General features: G+C 37.0%; 1 protein-coding gene across 7 annotated transcripts in view; it reads left to right on the plus strand.

The window, feature by feature from the left end:
• The first annotated feature begins 1079 nt into the window (after positions 1-1079).
• Positions 1080-18354, plus strand: part of UCHL3 (ubiquitin C-terminal hydrolase L3) — a 58373-nt gene continuing 41098 nt past the window's right edge. Inside the window, exons 1-4 of one of the 7 annotated variants that reach the window (XM_073014401.1) lie at positions 1080-1423; positions 1537-1548; positions 11945-12073; positions 17884-18040. In XM_073014401.1, the coding sequence (XP_072870502.1) occupies positions 1229-1423; positions 1537-1548; positions 11945-12073; positions 17884-18040 (493 nt within the window). In that variant the 5' untranslated portion in view covers positions 1080-1228. Of the gene's footprint in view, positions 1497-1536; positions 1549-11944; positions 12074-17883; positions 18041-18354 lie in introns of all 7 variants that reach the window. The other 6 variants (XM_073014406.1, XM_073014405.1, XM_073014402.1 and 3 more) reach the window with 6 other exon arrangements.

The raw sequence follows: 18354 nt of genomic DNA on the forward strand, positions 1-18354 counted from the left end.
TCTACCTGAATTTCCTCTATTAGGTGCAGAATAGTAACATGCACTCTTGCCCAGGTCAAATTTATGGAGTTATCATGGATAACTTCTGCTTATCAAAGGCATCATCCCTTAAAACAGTATCTCTTTAATCTGTGCCTTTTTCCGTGGCTACTGTCTTAATTTTTTCAGCATTTATTTCTCACACGTTTTCCACATTATTGACAAGTGATGTTTCTGCATATCTGATCATCCCATTTATTCTTCAGATGTTTACTGAACATTTTCTATGTACCATGCACTGGGTTAGGCCGTGGATAAATAATGTGAAGAAGAAAAAAGAGACAATGTTACTGGGCTCCTGGAATTTGCAGTTCGGTGAAAAAGATACATAAATCCTGCTTAAGATCCTTCAGTGGTTCCTTGCTGTTTTCAGGAAGCCCAGATGTCTTGAGCAGGTTGCCGCTGTTTACCTCTCCAGCATCACCTCTAATCAGTACCCTTTACTCTGCAGCCACAGTGCGTTTTCCCTTCTTCACAGCACCCTCCTTTCTGCCTGAGTAAAGTCTACCATCTTTTAAGGGTTCAGTCCAGCAATCCACTTTTTCAGGAAGACTTCTGGACACTCTCTTCCCCCTTCCTCCGTAGTTCCAGCACACCTCATGCCATCACTATCATATAGGTACCACGCTTTTTATCCTGATTCTCCGTCGTCTTGTCCACTGCCTCTACTCCACAGTGAACTCAACTTTGTGTCCTCAATACTTAGTACAGTGATTTCTAGTAATCGACATTTTTTCTGTCAAATTGAATCGGATATATAGAAATACCCGCTGCCTCCCGCAAGGGCAGATAAGGCCAACCCATCACTCCTGCACCCCGACAAAGGAACAACAGCACCGTGCTGCACGGAGTCCTCTGGCCTTGCTGCCTGGCAATGGGTAGCCACCTGGGCGTCTGTCTCAGAATAGGACTCCGCGGCGCGCCTCCTAGCGCCATCGGTTAACACTGCAAGAATGGGAGGGGGCCGGTGAGCACGCGGTCCCAGACCTGCGCATGGCGCATGCGTAGAACGCGAGCGCTCGGCAAGGCTCGGCTCGGAAGCGTCCAAGCGTGAGGGGACAGGACTGTGAATTCAGATACTGTTTTTCTCCCGAAATGGGTATTTGGCTCCTATTTTTTTCCTTCTCCACAGCATCTTAATTTAAAATATGGCACTTGACCTACGGACCTGCAGGGAGTGGTTAAGAGGATGAGAGGCCAGTCAAACTCTTTTTGGTGTTTAGGCGCCCCTACTCGGGGCGGTGTGTTGGGAGGGCCCAGGTCAAGGCGCGCGTGGGCGGAAGCGGCGGCGGCGGCGGCGAAGGCGGCGGCTGTCAGAGCTGGAGGGCCGGGCACCGCGGCCATGGAGGGTCAACGCTGGCTGCCGCTGGAGGCCAATCCCGAGGTGGGCGCGCTTCGGGGCAGCCCTGGGCCGTGGGCAGGCGCAGAGGGAGCCGGCTTGCTGCCGCGAGTCCACGGTAGTTTGTCTCTAAAGCGTGTTCTCTGTTTCGTTTTCAGGTCACCAACCAGGTGAGTGAGGTGTCTGTCGCTCGGGACCTCGGAGTCCTTTCTGTCTGCTCGGTCCGCTTCCCTGCTGGACTTCACCTCCACGCTTCCAAGGATTCTGGGATTTAATTTCTTGAGGGCCCCTCTTGTTCGGCTTTACACGGGTCCGCCCCTTTCAGAAAGGGCCATCTCCCTGCCACCTGGCTCCTGGAGATGCTCCTACCACTCCTCTGGTCCCATTCCTCAGCCACCACGTATCTTGGGGACTCCGGGTCAGAGGTTTGGAGGGACTTTTACCCTGTATTCCTATTCCCCTTCCTTCTTCGTTTTGGCTCCTGTTAGTGCCGATTCCATAATTTTCCTACTGGTGTACCTTCTGGATGACTAATTTGCCCACACGTCCTGACTCCAAGCTTTGTAAACTCGCCCACCCAGTCCTTGTAATTTCATCCACCGCCTGCACTATGAAATCATCTTCCAATCATCTCTTGCCCCATCAAGTCACTTTTCTTCCCCGCCACGCCCCCTTTATCTTACAGCCTTTTAAAGCTGGACATTTAGTTGCTGTTGTATCAAAGAAAGCTCAGTTTAGTAGTTCCCACGCCATTCTTTGCAATCTACAGCAGTTTAAGTTCCTTCTAGGTGTTGGAGGTTGGGGTTTGGGGAGGGACGAGGGAACATCTCCCAGTCACTCAGAAGAACAGTAAGTGCTACCAGGTATAAACTTTTGATCTGCTCAGGTGTGCCTTATCTTACCCGGGTTTTTTTCATTCTCAACAGCTGATTTATTTTTTACTGCTCTCCTAGTTTATCATACTCCCCTTACCTCCACCATCTTCCTTCTCGCCACCAGGGAACAATTAACCGTGTTCTTAAAAAAATTGGTTTTTGGTTTTCAAAGCTTGTAGCAAATTCCCTGGACAGAGAGACATCCTTGTCTTGTTCTCTATCTTACGGAGGAAACATTTGATCTTTCACCATGAAGTATGTTAGCTTTAGGTTTTTGGTAAATGTTTTTTAAATCGGGCTAAGGAAGTTCCTCTTTTCCCACTAGTTTGCTGAGAGTTTTTCTTATGAATCTATGTTGAATTTTCGCAAATGATTTTTCTGCATCTCTGAGATGATCATTTAAGAAAGAAATAATACCAATCCTACATAAACATAGAAGAGGGGAGACGGCCAGGCGCGGTGGCTCACGCCTGTAATCCCTAGCACTCGTGCTCTGGGAGGCTGAGGTAGGCGGATCACCTGAGGTCAGGAGTTCGAGACCAGCCTGGCCGGTGAAACCCCATCTCTGCTAAAAATACAAAAATTAGCCGGGTGTGGTGACGCACTCCTGTAATACCAGCTACTCGGGAGGCTGAGACAGGAGAATCGCTTGAACCAGAAGGCGGAGGTTGCATTCAGCTGAGATTGCATCACTGCACTCCAGCCTGGGTGACAGAGCAAGACTCTGTCTCAAAAAAAAAAAAAAAAAAAAAAAAAAAAAGACACTTCCTAACTAATTTTGTGCTAGCATTACCCTGACGCCAAACTAGACAATTCATAATAAGAAAAACTGCAAATCAGTATCCCTCCTGAACATGGATGTAAGAAATCCCCTACAAAATATCAGCAAATAGAATACAGCAATAAATATATAAAAAGAGTAACATATGACCAAGAGCAGTTTATCCTGGTGTTGCAAAGCTGGTTCACCATTCAAAAATCAATGTGATTAGCCATATCAATAGACTAAAAAAACTTTTTAGATGATGTTAGTTGTTTTAACAAACTAAGTTTGTGTAAGTAGGAACTTATGTCCTGTGATTCAGCTGCTAGTGGACCTTGTTCCTAGGATGTCTTGAAAAATTATCAAACATTAATATTTTAGGGGCACCTTTTTTAATACCAGTAATCTGAACAGGAGCTGGTGATTCTTTGGTGATTAAAATATTCATGGTTTTCTGCTTTTCAATCCAGTTGAAAGACAGTAAACAAGCAAACAAGTCATTAGCGTTTATTATAAGTACAATAAGAAACAGAACATAGTGCTTTGATGGAGACCATCAGGGAAAATGTAATATATGGAATAGTGACAGGAGACCTTTCTGAGATGATCTAAACAGACAATGTTATTTAGTATATGATTTTACACTATATCTGACATGCTTTGGCATGATTTAGTTTGTTTTAAATTTATTTTTTAAAGAAATAATGTGCTTTTAGTGGGAGAATGGGCAAGTATGTAAGAAGTGATTAGTTATAACTAAAACTTTTGTGGTTGTTTTATTCTCTATGTTTTAGTGGCAGAACCAAGAATAGAAGATGGATAGAAATGTAGTTAACTGACTTAGAATTTGGAGAATGAATAAACCCTAACAACAATATCCATCCCACCCTCTTTTATTTCCTCAACCTAATGGAGTGGTAGGATCTTGGACTCACTCTGTTACCATCTGGTAATTGCATGTGTTGTTGTTATAATCAGTGTGAGCAAATACTGCTTTAGACTCTGATGATGCCTAGTGTTGTATAAGAATGGCCATCACATGTGTACTACATGCAGATGAGTATTAATTGTTAGACATTAGCTAGTAACCATGTGTCTCAGCGAATGTGGTAGACAGTGATTTCTCTTGTTGGTTAGCATGCTGTCAGCCCTTTTAAGGATACTGTGTCATGCTACAGGTAGGACTTAATCAGAATAAAATGAATTAAGTGATCAAAAAAATTATTTAAACATTTTAAACTCTACTTTATTTACCTATGCATTTAAAGGGGTAAACGCAGCTTGCAGCTGATAGAAAGTTACAGATAATTAAACATCAAGAATTACAATGTTTATAGAATGTGATATAGGCAATCATTATTATTTATGACCATACTAAATCTTCATTGTGATTTTTTTTTGTGATTTGAGTACAGTACAACCACATGTATATTTTACATATTGTTGTGCTTTAGAACTAATGGTTTTTTTTTTATATGGACCCCTTCCCAACCCAAGGATGATTATTTCTACTTGTGATTTTATTGAGGAGGCAAAATATTTTCTAGCATAATATCGAAAGGGAAATAAATTTACTATAGCATAACTATTCTATTTAGCCTGTATGCTTAGAGTTAGAAAAAGAATTAGAGATCATCTGCTGGCTTATTGCCTTAATCACAATAAATCATATAAATTCTCATAAGAATTCTTTAATTAGTAGATGCCATTTTAGGAAAAATTCTTTGTTATCCTGTCCTCCTTGAGCTGCTGCCTTATCTGTTCTCCTTCTTTGTAAACTTTCCACAAAGAATTGTTCATAGCTGCTGCCACTGCTACCTCAGCTCGCATTCTTTTCCGTATTCGTTCCTACGTAGCTTGCTTCTGTGTGTACCATTTTGTAGTAACTACTTCTGTCACGTTTACTAATGATTGCCACTTTGCGACGGTGATCACTTTTCTGTCACCATATTTCTTGGCCTTTCAGCGGCATTTGGTAGTATAGCCCACTCCATCCTTACTGAAACATTATCTTTTCTTGGTTTCTGTGATAATTCTGATTGTCCTCTACTTTCCTAATTGCTTCGAAGAGTCTCTGTTGCTAGATCATCTCCCTTCCAACTTCTAAGGAGCTCCTCAGCCGCTTCATCTTAGACTGCTAATCTTTTCTATGTGTTTTCTTGCCCTAGTAATGTTTTCTGTTGTACAGTTCTAATACCATGAGTTGTCACATAGATGACCCCATGTTCCTCGAAACCCTGACATTGCCACCAAATTGGAAATCTGTATATTCAGCCAACTCTTTGGTATCTCCATCTGGATGCCTTAAACTTAATATGGCCAAAAAAGAAATACGGATTTTCATCTTTCCATCTCTGCTCTAAACCCATTTCTTCCCTATCTTCCAAGGGCATAGCCATCCATGCAGTGTTTGAGGTGACGAGTTGATGCCATTGATTCTTCTTTTAGATTGCCATTCCAGAGAGGCTGTAGTGTCTTGATTTGATTCTTGGATTGTAATCTCTGCTTTGCTATTTACCAGCTCTGCGACCATGGGCAGTTATCTGACCTCTTTGTGCCTTAGTTCCTTAATTTCTTCCTTTCTTTTTTCCTTTTTTAAAGACAGGGTCTTGTTCTATCCAGGCAGGCTGGATTACAGTGGCACAATCATAGCTCACTATAACCTTGGAATTCCTGGGCTCAAGCAATCCTCCCACCTCAGCCTTCCAAGTAGATAGGACTACAAGCTTGCATCATCACACCCGGCTACTTTTTATATTTTTTGTAGAGATAAGATGATTTTACTCTGTTTCCCAGGCTGGTCTCAAATGCTTGGCCTCAAGCAATGAGTTCCTTCATTTCTTATAATCTTTTCTAATCTTGTAAGATCACTGTAAGGATCAAACAAATTACTACATGTAAAATATGTAGAACAATGTCTTGAACAAAGCATGCTCTCCATGAATGTCAGCTATTTTTAATATTCTGTTTCTCATTCCTCAGATCTAATTGATCTTAAGGACTCTTCTTGCAAAGGCTATTCCAAATATGACTTTTCCATTTCAGCTGCCGCAGTGCAAGCCACCATCATCCTAAGCTTGGACAACTATAGTAGGCGCCTAACTAGTTCTTCTGCTTCTCCTTTTGCTTCTGTAAAATCTAATTTTCATATATACCCAAAGTGGCCTTAAATAAATGAGAATCCCATGTTATGACTTCCTGCTTATCATACTCTGCTGGTCTTCCAATGCTTGTGCTTAGAGTATACTTAAAACTTTTTTGTGTTTTTAAACTTTTAGCTTCAGGGGTACATGTGCAGATTTGTTACATAGGCAAACTCGTGTCACAGGGATTTGTTGGAAAGATTATTTCATCACCCAGGTACTAAACCTAGTACCTAATTGTTATTTTTTCTGATCCTCTCCTCACCCTTCACCCTCAGGTAGGCTCCAGTGTCTGTTCCCCTCTTTGTGTCCATGTGTTCTCATCATTTAGCTCTCACTTACAAGTGAGAACATGTGGTATTTGGTTTTCTGTTCTTGTGTTAGTTTGCTAAGGATAATGACATCCAGCTCCATTTTAAGCTTGTATCGTGGCTGAATGAGAAGGTACTACCTATCTCCTTTCCACTCATACTGTGCTGCAGTCTTTGAATGTGGAGTCTGTTCCTGCTTCAGAGTCTTTGCACTTACTTGCTCATCCTTTGCTTGAGTCATCCACTCCTGGTTGTTTCATGGTAGGTTCTTTTCATCTGTGGCTCAAGTTCAAGTCATCTCATCAGTGAGTCTTTGAGTACATGCTAAATTAGCCTCCCAAATCTGTACTGTCATGTTTTCTTCATAGTACTTCCCATCTTGTGAAATTACCTTGTTTATGTGTATACTTGTTTATCATGTGTATCTTACCACTAGAATGTAAGTTCTGTGAGAGCAGGGATGAGTCTGAAGTATGAGAACGGTGCCTGGCTCATAGGGGGCCATCAATAAATAGGTAGTTGTCAGATGGAAGAATGAATAGATCTTATAAACCTGCTTTCCTGATCCAGAAGATCCCCCAACATTATTTTTAATATGGTCATGAATCCTTTGCCTATCTCAATGAGCAACATTCTGTCTCTTAAAGTGGTTTAATTTTTTATTATAATAATGAGAATAATATATAAGTAGAAGCATTATATTTCTTTTATTGAAACAAAATCTGCTTTCCTGTAACTTTCTCCAGTTGTCTATCATTCTTCCCATTGAAACTATAGAGTAAATCTAATTGCTCTTTAAAAGAAAACTCTTTAAATTAAAAAAAATTGCTTCTTTTTAAAATGGAGATCACACTATGTTGCTCAGGCTGGCCTCCAGCTCCTGGGGTCAAACAATTCTGCCACCTCAGCCTCCTGAGTAGCTGGACTACAGGCATGTGCCACTGTACCTGGCTCCTAATTGCTATTTTATGATATTACTAAAAATATCCAGGGACAGGGATCATAGTAATTTCAGTCCTCTCTGAACATGCTTAGAAACTTCAGCTGTGATGTGTTCCAGAGCCTTATCCTTCTGGTCACCTGCCTTTGGGCTTTCTTTTCTTGGTCATTGACTTTCATAAAATATGCCTCCTATAGCGTATTTTCTGCTGAATAATCTTTGTTGAATACAGTGGGCTTTTACATTATCTTAAATGATCCTTCTTTTAAAGCAGACTAACATTGTATCACCTTTTTTGGCCATTTTGTAGTTAGTCCATATTGAGCCTGCAGTGAAGTAAACTTCATTTTTTCTTAATCTGCACATAAAATATTTTCAGTGTTTCCTCATTATGTACATTAATAATTATTCTGTCTCTATTAAAATTTATTTTTGCTGGTTTCTACTCTGCCATTTTCTCATTTAACTAATAGTTATTCTCCTAGTTCTACATTTAGCAGTTAATACTAGTTTACTGGTAGTAATATCAAGTAATTGCTAGGTAAGTATAATTTTACATCGTAATTCACATCATTAATAAATTAGTAACAAGGCAGAATCTCTGGCTGCCCTGAGCAGACCATTAAAGACCAGAGGAAGTGGCTTTAAGAACAAATTTGAAAGGAAAGTGAATTTTATGTATTTTTTTAAATTTATAAAATCAGAATTTTTGTTATTTGACTGTCATCTAAAGAATGAGGAAGAATTTGTTATAATGTAGGAACAGGAATGAACAGTTTTTTAAGACAGAGAAGTCTAGTTTGTGTGCACAAACCTGAAGGGAAAAGATGGTTATAGACACTTTGAAAACTCTCAGGAGTCCATTGTGGCCAAGTTAGAGAATAAAGTACCAGAGAGATACTCTGGGCAGAGAGAAATGAAGCTGGAAAAGTAAACAGGTGCCGTAGTGTTCAGAGCCTTGCATGTGAATTCTGGCAGGGACCTTGAAAAAGCACTTAACCTCGCATACGTGGTTTTCTTATTGCCTGGTAGAAGGATACACTGGGTTGAGTGCAGTGGTTCACACCTAGTGAGCACTTTGGGAGGCCAAGGCCAGAGGATTGCTTGAGTGTAGGAGTTTCAGACCAGCTTGGGCAACATAGTGAGATGTCTCTACTAAAAAATAAAAAAATTTAGCTGGCTGTGATGATGCATGCCTGTAGTCTCGGCTACCTGGGAGGCTGAGGCAGGAGGATTCCTTCAGCTCAGGAGTTAGAGGTTGCAGTGAGCTGTTATTGTGCCACTGAACTCCAGCCTGGGCAATGGAGCAAGACGCTGTCTGAAAAAAAAAAAAAAAAGAGATAAAATGAAACCTGCCTTGCCATGGCAGTAGAGTTGAAGGGGGTACTGCTCCTAGCTCCTCACATATAAGGGTCTCAAAACATATTTACAAATAATTTTAAATATTCTTTATCTGGTGAATGAAATTGTCATTGGACCATGGAATAAAAAGAATAAGTTGACTAAAGATTTTTTAACAGCCAAATATTATAATTTATTAATTATTTTTCTCAATTGGCCAAAATTTTAAAGGCATTGTGAAAATCTGTTGAGTTAGAGTTTTTTTTGGTTATTTTATTACTCAGTATTTAAGTTTGAAAAGCCAGAAGACTGGTGTTAGAGGTTATGAAACCTTTTATCCTGCTTGATATGAACGGGATGCTTCTAATTAATTGTGTAGAGATGGCTTTGCAAATGCATGTATAGGTAATTATCTTTGTGAGTAGTCTGGAAAAATTTGGTATAGTTTTAAGACCATCATTTTGTGTTTTCTCCTAGTTTTGTAAATTTAAATAGAAAACATATGCATATCAGTTCTATAGATTTGTAACTTACAGCTACATATAATTATTGTAAAACTAATGCTTTTATAAAATACTAGAAAATAAAAAGGTGGATTCATGCCACCCAAGCTAACTGCTAACATTTTAGAAAATTTCCTTCCTATCTTTCTGTATTTGCATATGATCATTTCAAACACAGATTTTTTTTAATTGTAAAAGTAGGACATTTTAATGACTTTTTTTTTTATTTTTAAAGAAGTGGGTGGTAAAAGTTGACCCTCTTCTCTACCCTTTCGCCACTTCCCAGAGGTAGTCTTTATAGCTGCTTTTCTTCTTTGTATTCAGATAGCTTCCAGTGAGCCTGACTCATGGCAATCTGGAGTCAGGATGTAGCTAATATATTCAGTAGATATTAGTTGCATTAAACTTCTTTATATCTATCTCATTTAATTGTTGATATGAGTAAAAAGTTAAAAAGCATGATTCTGGTTAAAATTTAATCAAGTTATGATTTTATCTACTATTTAATCATTCATTATGTCCTCAGTTTGATACTAATTGGTATCACTACAGTTGCTGACTATGGTTCCTAGTACTTTTTGCACTTGTTAGCTTTGGCTGACATGGAGTAGATTTGCAGTGAACTGATTTACAGTACTTGCTCATTTTGTCCAGACCTTTCACTAAAATATTCTAACTGTGACTTTTAGTTTGCAGCACAGATGTAAAATTGCTCTGTTGTATGTACCATCTTGTTTTATAACTTTATAACAGGATGACTTTGGGGGTACATAAAATTAACAAATAAATTTAAATTATCTTATCAGGGTTCATGATACTTTCCCTTAAAAGGCATATTTAGGTAGTCTTCAGATTTGATAAATGAATGCTAGGGGTTTTAGATTAGGAGCCAAATGTATCTTTTTCTTTTCTTCATTACACCAAGGCTTCACTGATGTATATAGACATACAGATGGCTAGGTTATCTACTAAAGTAGAGATGTAATCTTTAGTTAGTTCTAGAAACATAACTTGGGTGTCTGTGATTCAGCCATGTACAGTGCTAGGCAATGGGATTAAAAACATTGAATAAGACACAGTTTTTTCCTTTGACTTTGCAGTTAATTTTTATCCTTTTTGGCTTTTCTATAGAATTGAATACTGAAAAAGCATAGACTAGGAAGTTTGGAGGAAGTGGAGAAAGGAGCAGGAAGTAGTTTGAAGTGCTTTAGTGAACTATAAATAGAATCAAAGTGAAGAATGGATATAACAGAGGAGCCCGTTGATCTCCTCAACCCTGGACTCTTACGGGGCATGTGACTTGTTGCAAGAATGAACCGAATCTATGCTGAATGCATTCTTCTAAGAAAGTTTTTGTAAATCAGTACATTTATTATTAAACATACCTAGAAACTTATTTTGGACCAACGATATGATTGGCAAGCAAAGTATCTTCTACAAACAGAGAAATGAAGGGATAAGGACAGTTGCCCTTTAAACAGGAAGGTCTTGTCTTACAAACTCAAATGCATTTGAGATGAATAACCCTGTTTATATACATGTCATGACTTCCACTGGTTTTGCAAGACCTCATTTGATGATCTAAGTACATGTGATCATTCTTCACTGAGAAATGCCTATGGCACCTTTTTTGTTTGTTTTTAATTTCAAAATTTCAGATGTTAGACCAGCAAATACTATAATGTGTTCTTGAGGTAAGATACAGTGATGCATTTTTAATATGATTTTTGTTTCCTCTATTCCTTTTTTCTGTCATCTAACACTTATTTTGTAATGATGTATTTTAAAAAATTATCTGCTTCTTTCAATATAAAGTTATTAATTTATTGTGAAAATGACATCATTCTCATTTTTTCTCTATGTGATAGATTAAGGTCTGACATTTTATTTTCCTGGGACATCTTAAGAATTGTAGACAAGCACTAATCTTTTGTTACAGTTATTTTGCCAGATATAAGGGAGGCAATGAAGTTAAGTAGGTTTCATTGTGTAGTAGAGGTCAGGAAGCCAGTAGTTTACTTCCTATATCAAGCATTTTCTATTGTTCATACAATGCATTAGATGCATTTTTGGCTTATATTACTCTTTGCTCATTGATACAGTTCATGGCCATCCATCTATCTTTAAACTTCAGACATCATTTTTGGTAAATAGGATAAACTATGTTGATTTTCTGATAAAATATTTATTTACTGTAACTTAAATGCCTCTCCTTAAAAACCAAGTGCTGGAAATGAGTTTAACATATCAACCAAGCCAACTTGTATGTATTTGATGAAGTCCAGGCTTATTAAATTCAATTCCAAAGAAATGGAGTTTGAAAAAAGAGGTTTTATTTCACGTTATTAATTTTAAATGTTTTTTATGTGCTATAAATAAATGGCTATTTCTTCTCACCCTATTCGTAGAAAATCTGCTTTACTACATTCTTCCCCCTAGTTTTATTAAAGTGTAATTGACAAAAATTGTACATATTTAGAGTGTACATTGTGGTGTTTTGATATGTGCTGCTTTACTGCATTCCTACTGAATGTTGGTTACATTTGTATTTTATCCCCTTGTATGTATTAGATACAGAGTACATGTTTGTTGATCATTTCCCTTTTAACACTATGTATAGTATACTAGTTTTCTTTTACCAACTAATGTTCCATTGTTTTTTTTTTTTCTTTCTTTCTTTCTTTTACCAGTTTCTCAAACAATTAGGTCTGCATCCTAACTGGCAATTCGTCGATGTATATGGAATGGATCCTGAACTCCTTAGCATGGTACCAAGACCAGTCTGCGCAGTATTACTTCTCTTTCCTATTACAGAAAAGGTAATTGTTAAGTAAAATAGAAAGTTTCTGGTAAATACAATTTTTGTTTTTGTCTATCTTATTTTTTGAGCCAGGATCTCACTCTGTTGCCTAGGCTGGAGTGCGGAGATGTAATCATGGCTTACTGCAGTCTCAACTTCCCAGGCTCAAGCTATCCTCCTACCTTAGCCTTTCGAGTAGCTGGGACCACAGGCATGTTCCACCACACCTAGCTAATGCTTGTATTTTAATTTTGTAGAGCAGGGCCTCACTGTGTTGCCTGGGCTGGTCTCCAACTCGGACTCAAGTGATCCTCCTGCGTCGGTCTCCCAAAGTGCTGGGCTTATAGGCATGAGCCACTGTGCCCAGCCCAATTTCTTTTTCTCCTTTTTTTTAATTTACAAAGTTTTTGATAAATACAATATTTAAGAACAAATGATCCCCTTCTTGCATAAAATTAGGCAATCTAGGCAGTGAAGAAATCTTAAAAATGTTTTTATTAAAGAGATGATATTTAGATTTTGATGACAGTAAAGTCCTAGGTTAGTGCTTTAAGCTTGGGTAGTTTTCTTCTTTTATAAAATTTTGTTTGCCTCAGCTGTGTTTTGATGTCACATGTAATCGCATTGTGATTTATATATTTTAGAAATTTTAAATACTAGAATAAACTTAAATACAGTTTTTTCAATACAAATAAAAAAGGAATCTCCTTTGCCTATTTTAAGTTGGTAGGAGAAACTGATACCGTGGGTTACATTACTTTCAAAATAAACTTGAATGGGAATCACTAAGCTTAAATACATTTTAATTGGCAGATTTGGGGTGTGTTGGGGATTATAAAAAGCTATTCCCAGCACTTTGGGAGGCCGAGACGGGCGGATCACAAGGTCAGGAGATCGAGACCATCCTGGCGAACACAGTGAAACCCCGTCTCTACTAAAAAATACAAAAAACTAGCCGGGCGAGGTGGCGGGCGCCTGTAGTCCCAGCTACTCCGGAGGCTGAGGCAGGAGAATGGCGTAAACCTGGGAGGCGGAGCTTGTAGTGAGCCGAGTTCGTGCCACTGCACTCCAGCCCGGGCAACAGAGCAAAGACTCCGTCTCAAAAAAAAAAAAAAAAAAAGCTATTCTTTGAGCTCTGTATTTAAATTCAAGTCTACATATTTTAGTCCTTTTTTCTAGAATGATGTGTGTGTATGTTTCTGTGTGTGTGTATATGTATATGTATACATACATATACATATATGTGTGTACATATACACACATACGCACATATATATGCATAGTGGAGCCAGAACTTTTGAGTGCATTTTATAATAGATTTTGAGGCTATATCCTTCTGATTTTTATTTTTGAAATTAGAAACAGTAGGATGATTGCAGTAGTTATGAAAAAATGAAGTAAGTGGGACGATGTGAGAGAAATATGTTGATGATTTGACATATTTGTGCTCAGGTCATCCTACTCTTCAGGACTAAATGGAGCCAAATCCCACAGGATTTAAGACTTAGACTTTGCTTAGTCCTGGAAATTCCTGGATCATTTTCTTTATGCCATAACAAATTAGCCTCAATTCAAGGTAAATTAAATAACATTGAAAATTTTCTCTCTTCTACTTAAGGGTTCTACAAAACAAATTATTCAGTAAAAGAAATGGTATTTCTTTGCATTTGCTATTCATAATAGAGAAATTTGGAGTTAGGAATTTCTTAGTGATTGTCTAGTATTAGACCAAACCTCTACACAATGGTAAGGTTATGATTATTGACATTTATAGAAGAGTTAAGACAAGAACTTAAGTTTACTCTCTTTTAATCCAATGTTATTTTTACCTTTTTTTGATTACAAAAATAAGCCAACAGATAACTATCCCAGGACCCCAATTGTAACGAACAGTAAATAATTGAAAAAAAATCAGTTGCCTAAAGCTTAGGGTTTCTTAGCTGATGTGATACAAATAGTAGTTTTTTGTCTGAATTGGAAATTTCCAAACCGTTGGTTTTTTATGACATTTTTTGTAAAAAATAAATTAGATTTGATCTCTTTCAGTTAGTGAGTCATCAGTATTAAAAAGGCGTATTATCCTTATTAATAGGATTTAATTTAGTAGATTATCAGAGCTAAAAAACTTTCAACTCCCTGTTGAAAGGTAGAACACAGTTCTAAAGTATTGCATAAGTAAATTTGTACTTACATAAGTAGAAAATTTATGTAAGTAAATATATAAGTAAGCATAAATACTTTACTTATATAATTATAATAACATACAAGTAGAGAATATAAATAGCATGTACCACTTTTAGATGTCTTACAGTTTTGTAGATCCTTATTTCAGCTTATAGGTGATATATTGCAAAGTTATTAAGAGTCTGTCTAGTGCATTCTTTAGGAGCTGCGAAGTATTTGTCTTTGAAGTTCCAATTTAAAAATTGAATATGTAGTTGTGAATGACTTAAGCAAAGGAACTGTCATGGGTACCTCATTACCCTTTATGTATGTATGTATGTATGGTATGTATGTATATATTATTTTCTGAGACAGCATCTCTCTCTGTTGCCCAGGCTGGAGTGCAGTGGTGCGATCTCGGCTCACTGCAACCCATGCCTTCCAGGTACAAGTGATTCTCCTGCCTCAGCCTCTGGAGTAACTGGGATTTCAGGCATGTGCCACCATACCTGGCTAATTTTTTATATTTTTAGTGTAGACAGGATTTCACCATGTTGGTCAGGCTGGTCTCAAACTCCTGACTTTGAATGATTTGCCCACCTTGGCCTCCCCGAGTGCTGGGATTATAGGTGTGACTTATTACCCTTTAAAGTCAATCATGGTGGGTTTTTAAAAATAAATTTTATTATGTGTATTTGAAGTTTACAACATGATATAGGATTCATATACATACTAAAATAGTTACAATAGTGAAGCAGATTAACATGTCTATCATCACATAGTTACTTTTTTTGTGATGAGCAGCTAAAATCTACTTATTCAACAAAAATCTCTAATGCAATATAATTTTATTAACTAGTCTTCATGTTGTACATAAGATCTCTAGACTTGTTACTTGTTTTTCCTACACATCTGCTATTTTGTGTCCTTTGACCTACATCACATCACCTCCCCGCCAACTTCTGTTTCATTCTCTATGTGTATTTGACTTTTTTAAAAAAAAAAAAAATTCCACGTATCAGTGATATTATACAATATTTTTCTTTCTGTGTCTGGCTTATTTCACTTAGTATAATGTCCTTCAGGTTCATCCATGTAGCAAATGCTAGGATCTCCTTTTTTTAAGGCTGAATAATATTTCTGTGTGTGTGTGTGTGTGTGTATATGTGTGTATGTGTGTCTATATGTATACCACTTTTTCTCCCAACCAAGTACTAACCAGGTCCAACCCTGCTTAACTTCTGAGATCAGACAGGATTGGGTACATTTGGGGTAGTATGGTCGTAGACTATACCATGTTCTTATCCATTTAACCATCTGTGGACGTTTGGGTTGTTTCCATATCTTGGCTATCATGAGTAATGCTGCAGTGAACATGGAAGTGCAGATATCTTTACAAGGTAGAGATTCATCTCCTTTACAAGGTGATTCGTCTCCTTTGGATATGAATTGCTGAGTCATATGGTAGTCTATTGTTAATTTCTTTAGAAATCTCCATACTGTTTTTCATAATGGCTGTACCAATCTGTATTCCGACCAACAGTGCACTTGAGTTCCCTTTTCTCCATGCCCTCACCAACATTTATTATCTCTTTTTGATAATTGCCATCAATGATAGTAGGTTTTTTTTTTTTAATTATTGTTGTTGTTACAGAGACAGAGTCTTACTCTGTTGCCCAGGCTGTAGTGCAGTGGTGCGATCTCAGCTCACTGCAACCTTTGCTTCCTGGGTTCAAGCAATTCTTATGACTCAGTCTCTGGAGTAGCTGGGATTACAGGCATGTGCCGCCACACCTGGCTAATTTTTATATCTTTAGTGGAGACGGTGTTTCACTGTGTTAGCCTGGCTGGTTTAAACTCCTGACCTCAGATAATCCACCTGCATCAGCCTCCCAAAATGCTGGAATTACAGGTGTGAGCTACCGTGCCCGGCCAGTGATAGTGTTTTGAATATGTTCTTTGTGATAGTGCAGTCCAGCCAGTAAATCATAGGCAAAGAGGCTATAAATTTATTTCTCTCTGATGTTTATGTCTCTTGGCCTTAATATTTTTTACTTTTTGATCTATAATTTCTTTTTTTTCCTTTACTTGCTTTGTATCATTTTAGGACTTTTTTCCTACACATTACATCTTGAAATTATCAAATCTTACTTTGCTTTGTCATCAGGAACATTAACAACAGACTAAGCTGTAGAACTGTAAACTTTTCAGCGTGAGATCATAATATACTGAATCTTTCTAGTTTTTTTATCAAACTTACTTTTCATTCTGAAAATGTTACTTGAAATGTAATTTAGAAGCACAGCAATAAAATTCATATTTTGAACATAGATACATTTGTTGTTAGAAGCAGTTTATTATTTTTTTCTCCCATAGGCAAGAGGTAAAAGAAGCAGTTTCTTAACTACTTGTAGGTTTTCTATAGACATTGTCTGTTTCTTTTATTGCAGGGGATCAGGAAAATATTTCTGTAAGACTAGATAGTAAATATTTTCAGCTTTGCAGGCCTTAAAGTCTCTGTTGCAACTATTTGACTTTGCCTTGTAAACAGCCATAGACAATACATAATGAAATTTTACTTAAGAAAAGAGGCAGTGGGCCCGATTTGGCCTGTAGTCTGTCATTTGCTGACCCTGTTCTATTAGAAGCAGAAAGTTATGGGAAAACTATAAACAAAACAATAAAATCATCTTTCTCCTCCCCACCTCACCAATTTTTTAACCTTTTTGCTATTTTTTACTCTTTCTTACTGTTAGGAAACTGAGATACAGAGACATTAAGTAATTTGCTAAAGTCACACAGCTAATAACAGCTGAGCCAGGATGTAGGCCCAGGCAGTCAGCTGTAGAGCCCACATTTTTGATGCTTATTATTATACCCTATTGTTTTTATAACCAGTTATTATAGATAATGGTTAGTGTCAGTTACAGATTATATAATGTGAATTTTATAAATATACTATGATTTTCCAAAAGGAAAAATATTTTTGCCAATGATAAACAATATAGAAATGTAACAATTAGCAAATAAAAGTTCTCCAGTAATCTCTTGGCCCAAAGATAACCTCTATTAAGTTTTTGCATACCCTTTCAGACTTTCCAATGTGTATATACGTATTTTAAAAACATAAATGGGAATTGTTATTAATACATACTGGCCTATAACCACACTTAGTTGTGGACAAAGTTCTAAATCAGAATATGTAAATCTAGTGTGCTTTATAGTATTCTGATATGCCATAATATATGTTAACCAAATCTCCATTGATGGATATTTAGAGTTTTTTCCAGTTTTGTGCTCTTAGAACTATATATATCATTTTAAAGATTATGTCTTAGACCAATTACCTACAAAGGAAATTGCTTATTGGAGTGTATGAGAATTTAAAATATTAATACATATTGCCATATGCCCAGTAACATGATTGTACAAATATATACTTTTAATAATAGCATAGGAGAATGCCTTTTTGCCCATACCTTCACCATCACTGGCTACTGCTATTCATTTTTCAATCTTTTATCAGTCTGGTAGGTGATAGATTAATTATTTTAAACTCTTTTATAAAAATATTTTTTATCATCTATATTTTTTCTTTTACAGTCTGAGGTTTTTAATGTTATTTTCCACATATACACTATTGACTTTTTTTTTTTTTTTTAACAGTATGAAGTATTCAGAACAGAAGAGGAAGAAAAAATAAAATCTCAGGGACAAGCTGTTACATCATCAGTATATTTCATGAAGCAAACGATCAGCAATGCCTGTGGAACAATTGGACTGATTCATGCTATTGCAAACAATAAAGACAAGATGCACTTTGGTAAATGATTTTTCATTACTGCATTTTTTTTTGCCCTTAATATATAAGTTACTTTCATTGAGCAGTAGGTGGTGCTCTAATTCTTTCTTCAAACTATAAAATAAAGCATTCCCTGCTTCTTTTATGATGGGAATGTATACACTGTTAGAAGAAATATTAATCCTTCTCATTCTTTTATATTGTTGACTAATAGAGGTTAAACAAATGAACAAATATTAATAATGTAAGGCTTATCATTTATAACATGATCCTTACATTTCTAACTTACCAGTGAAATAATTTAACCTGAAGAATAGTAGAAAATAGCATACTTC

This window comes from Chlorocebus sabaeus, chromosome 3 (assembly GCF_047675955.1).
Source record: "Chlorocebus sabaeus isolate Y175 chromosome 3, mChlSab1.0.hap1, whole genome shotgun sequence".
Lineage (NCBI taxonomy): Eukaryota > Metazoa > Chordata > Mammalia > Primates > Cercopithecidae > Chlorocebus > Chlorocebus sabaeus.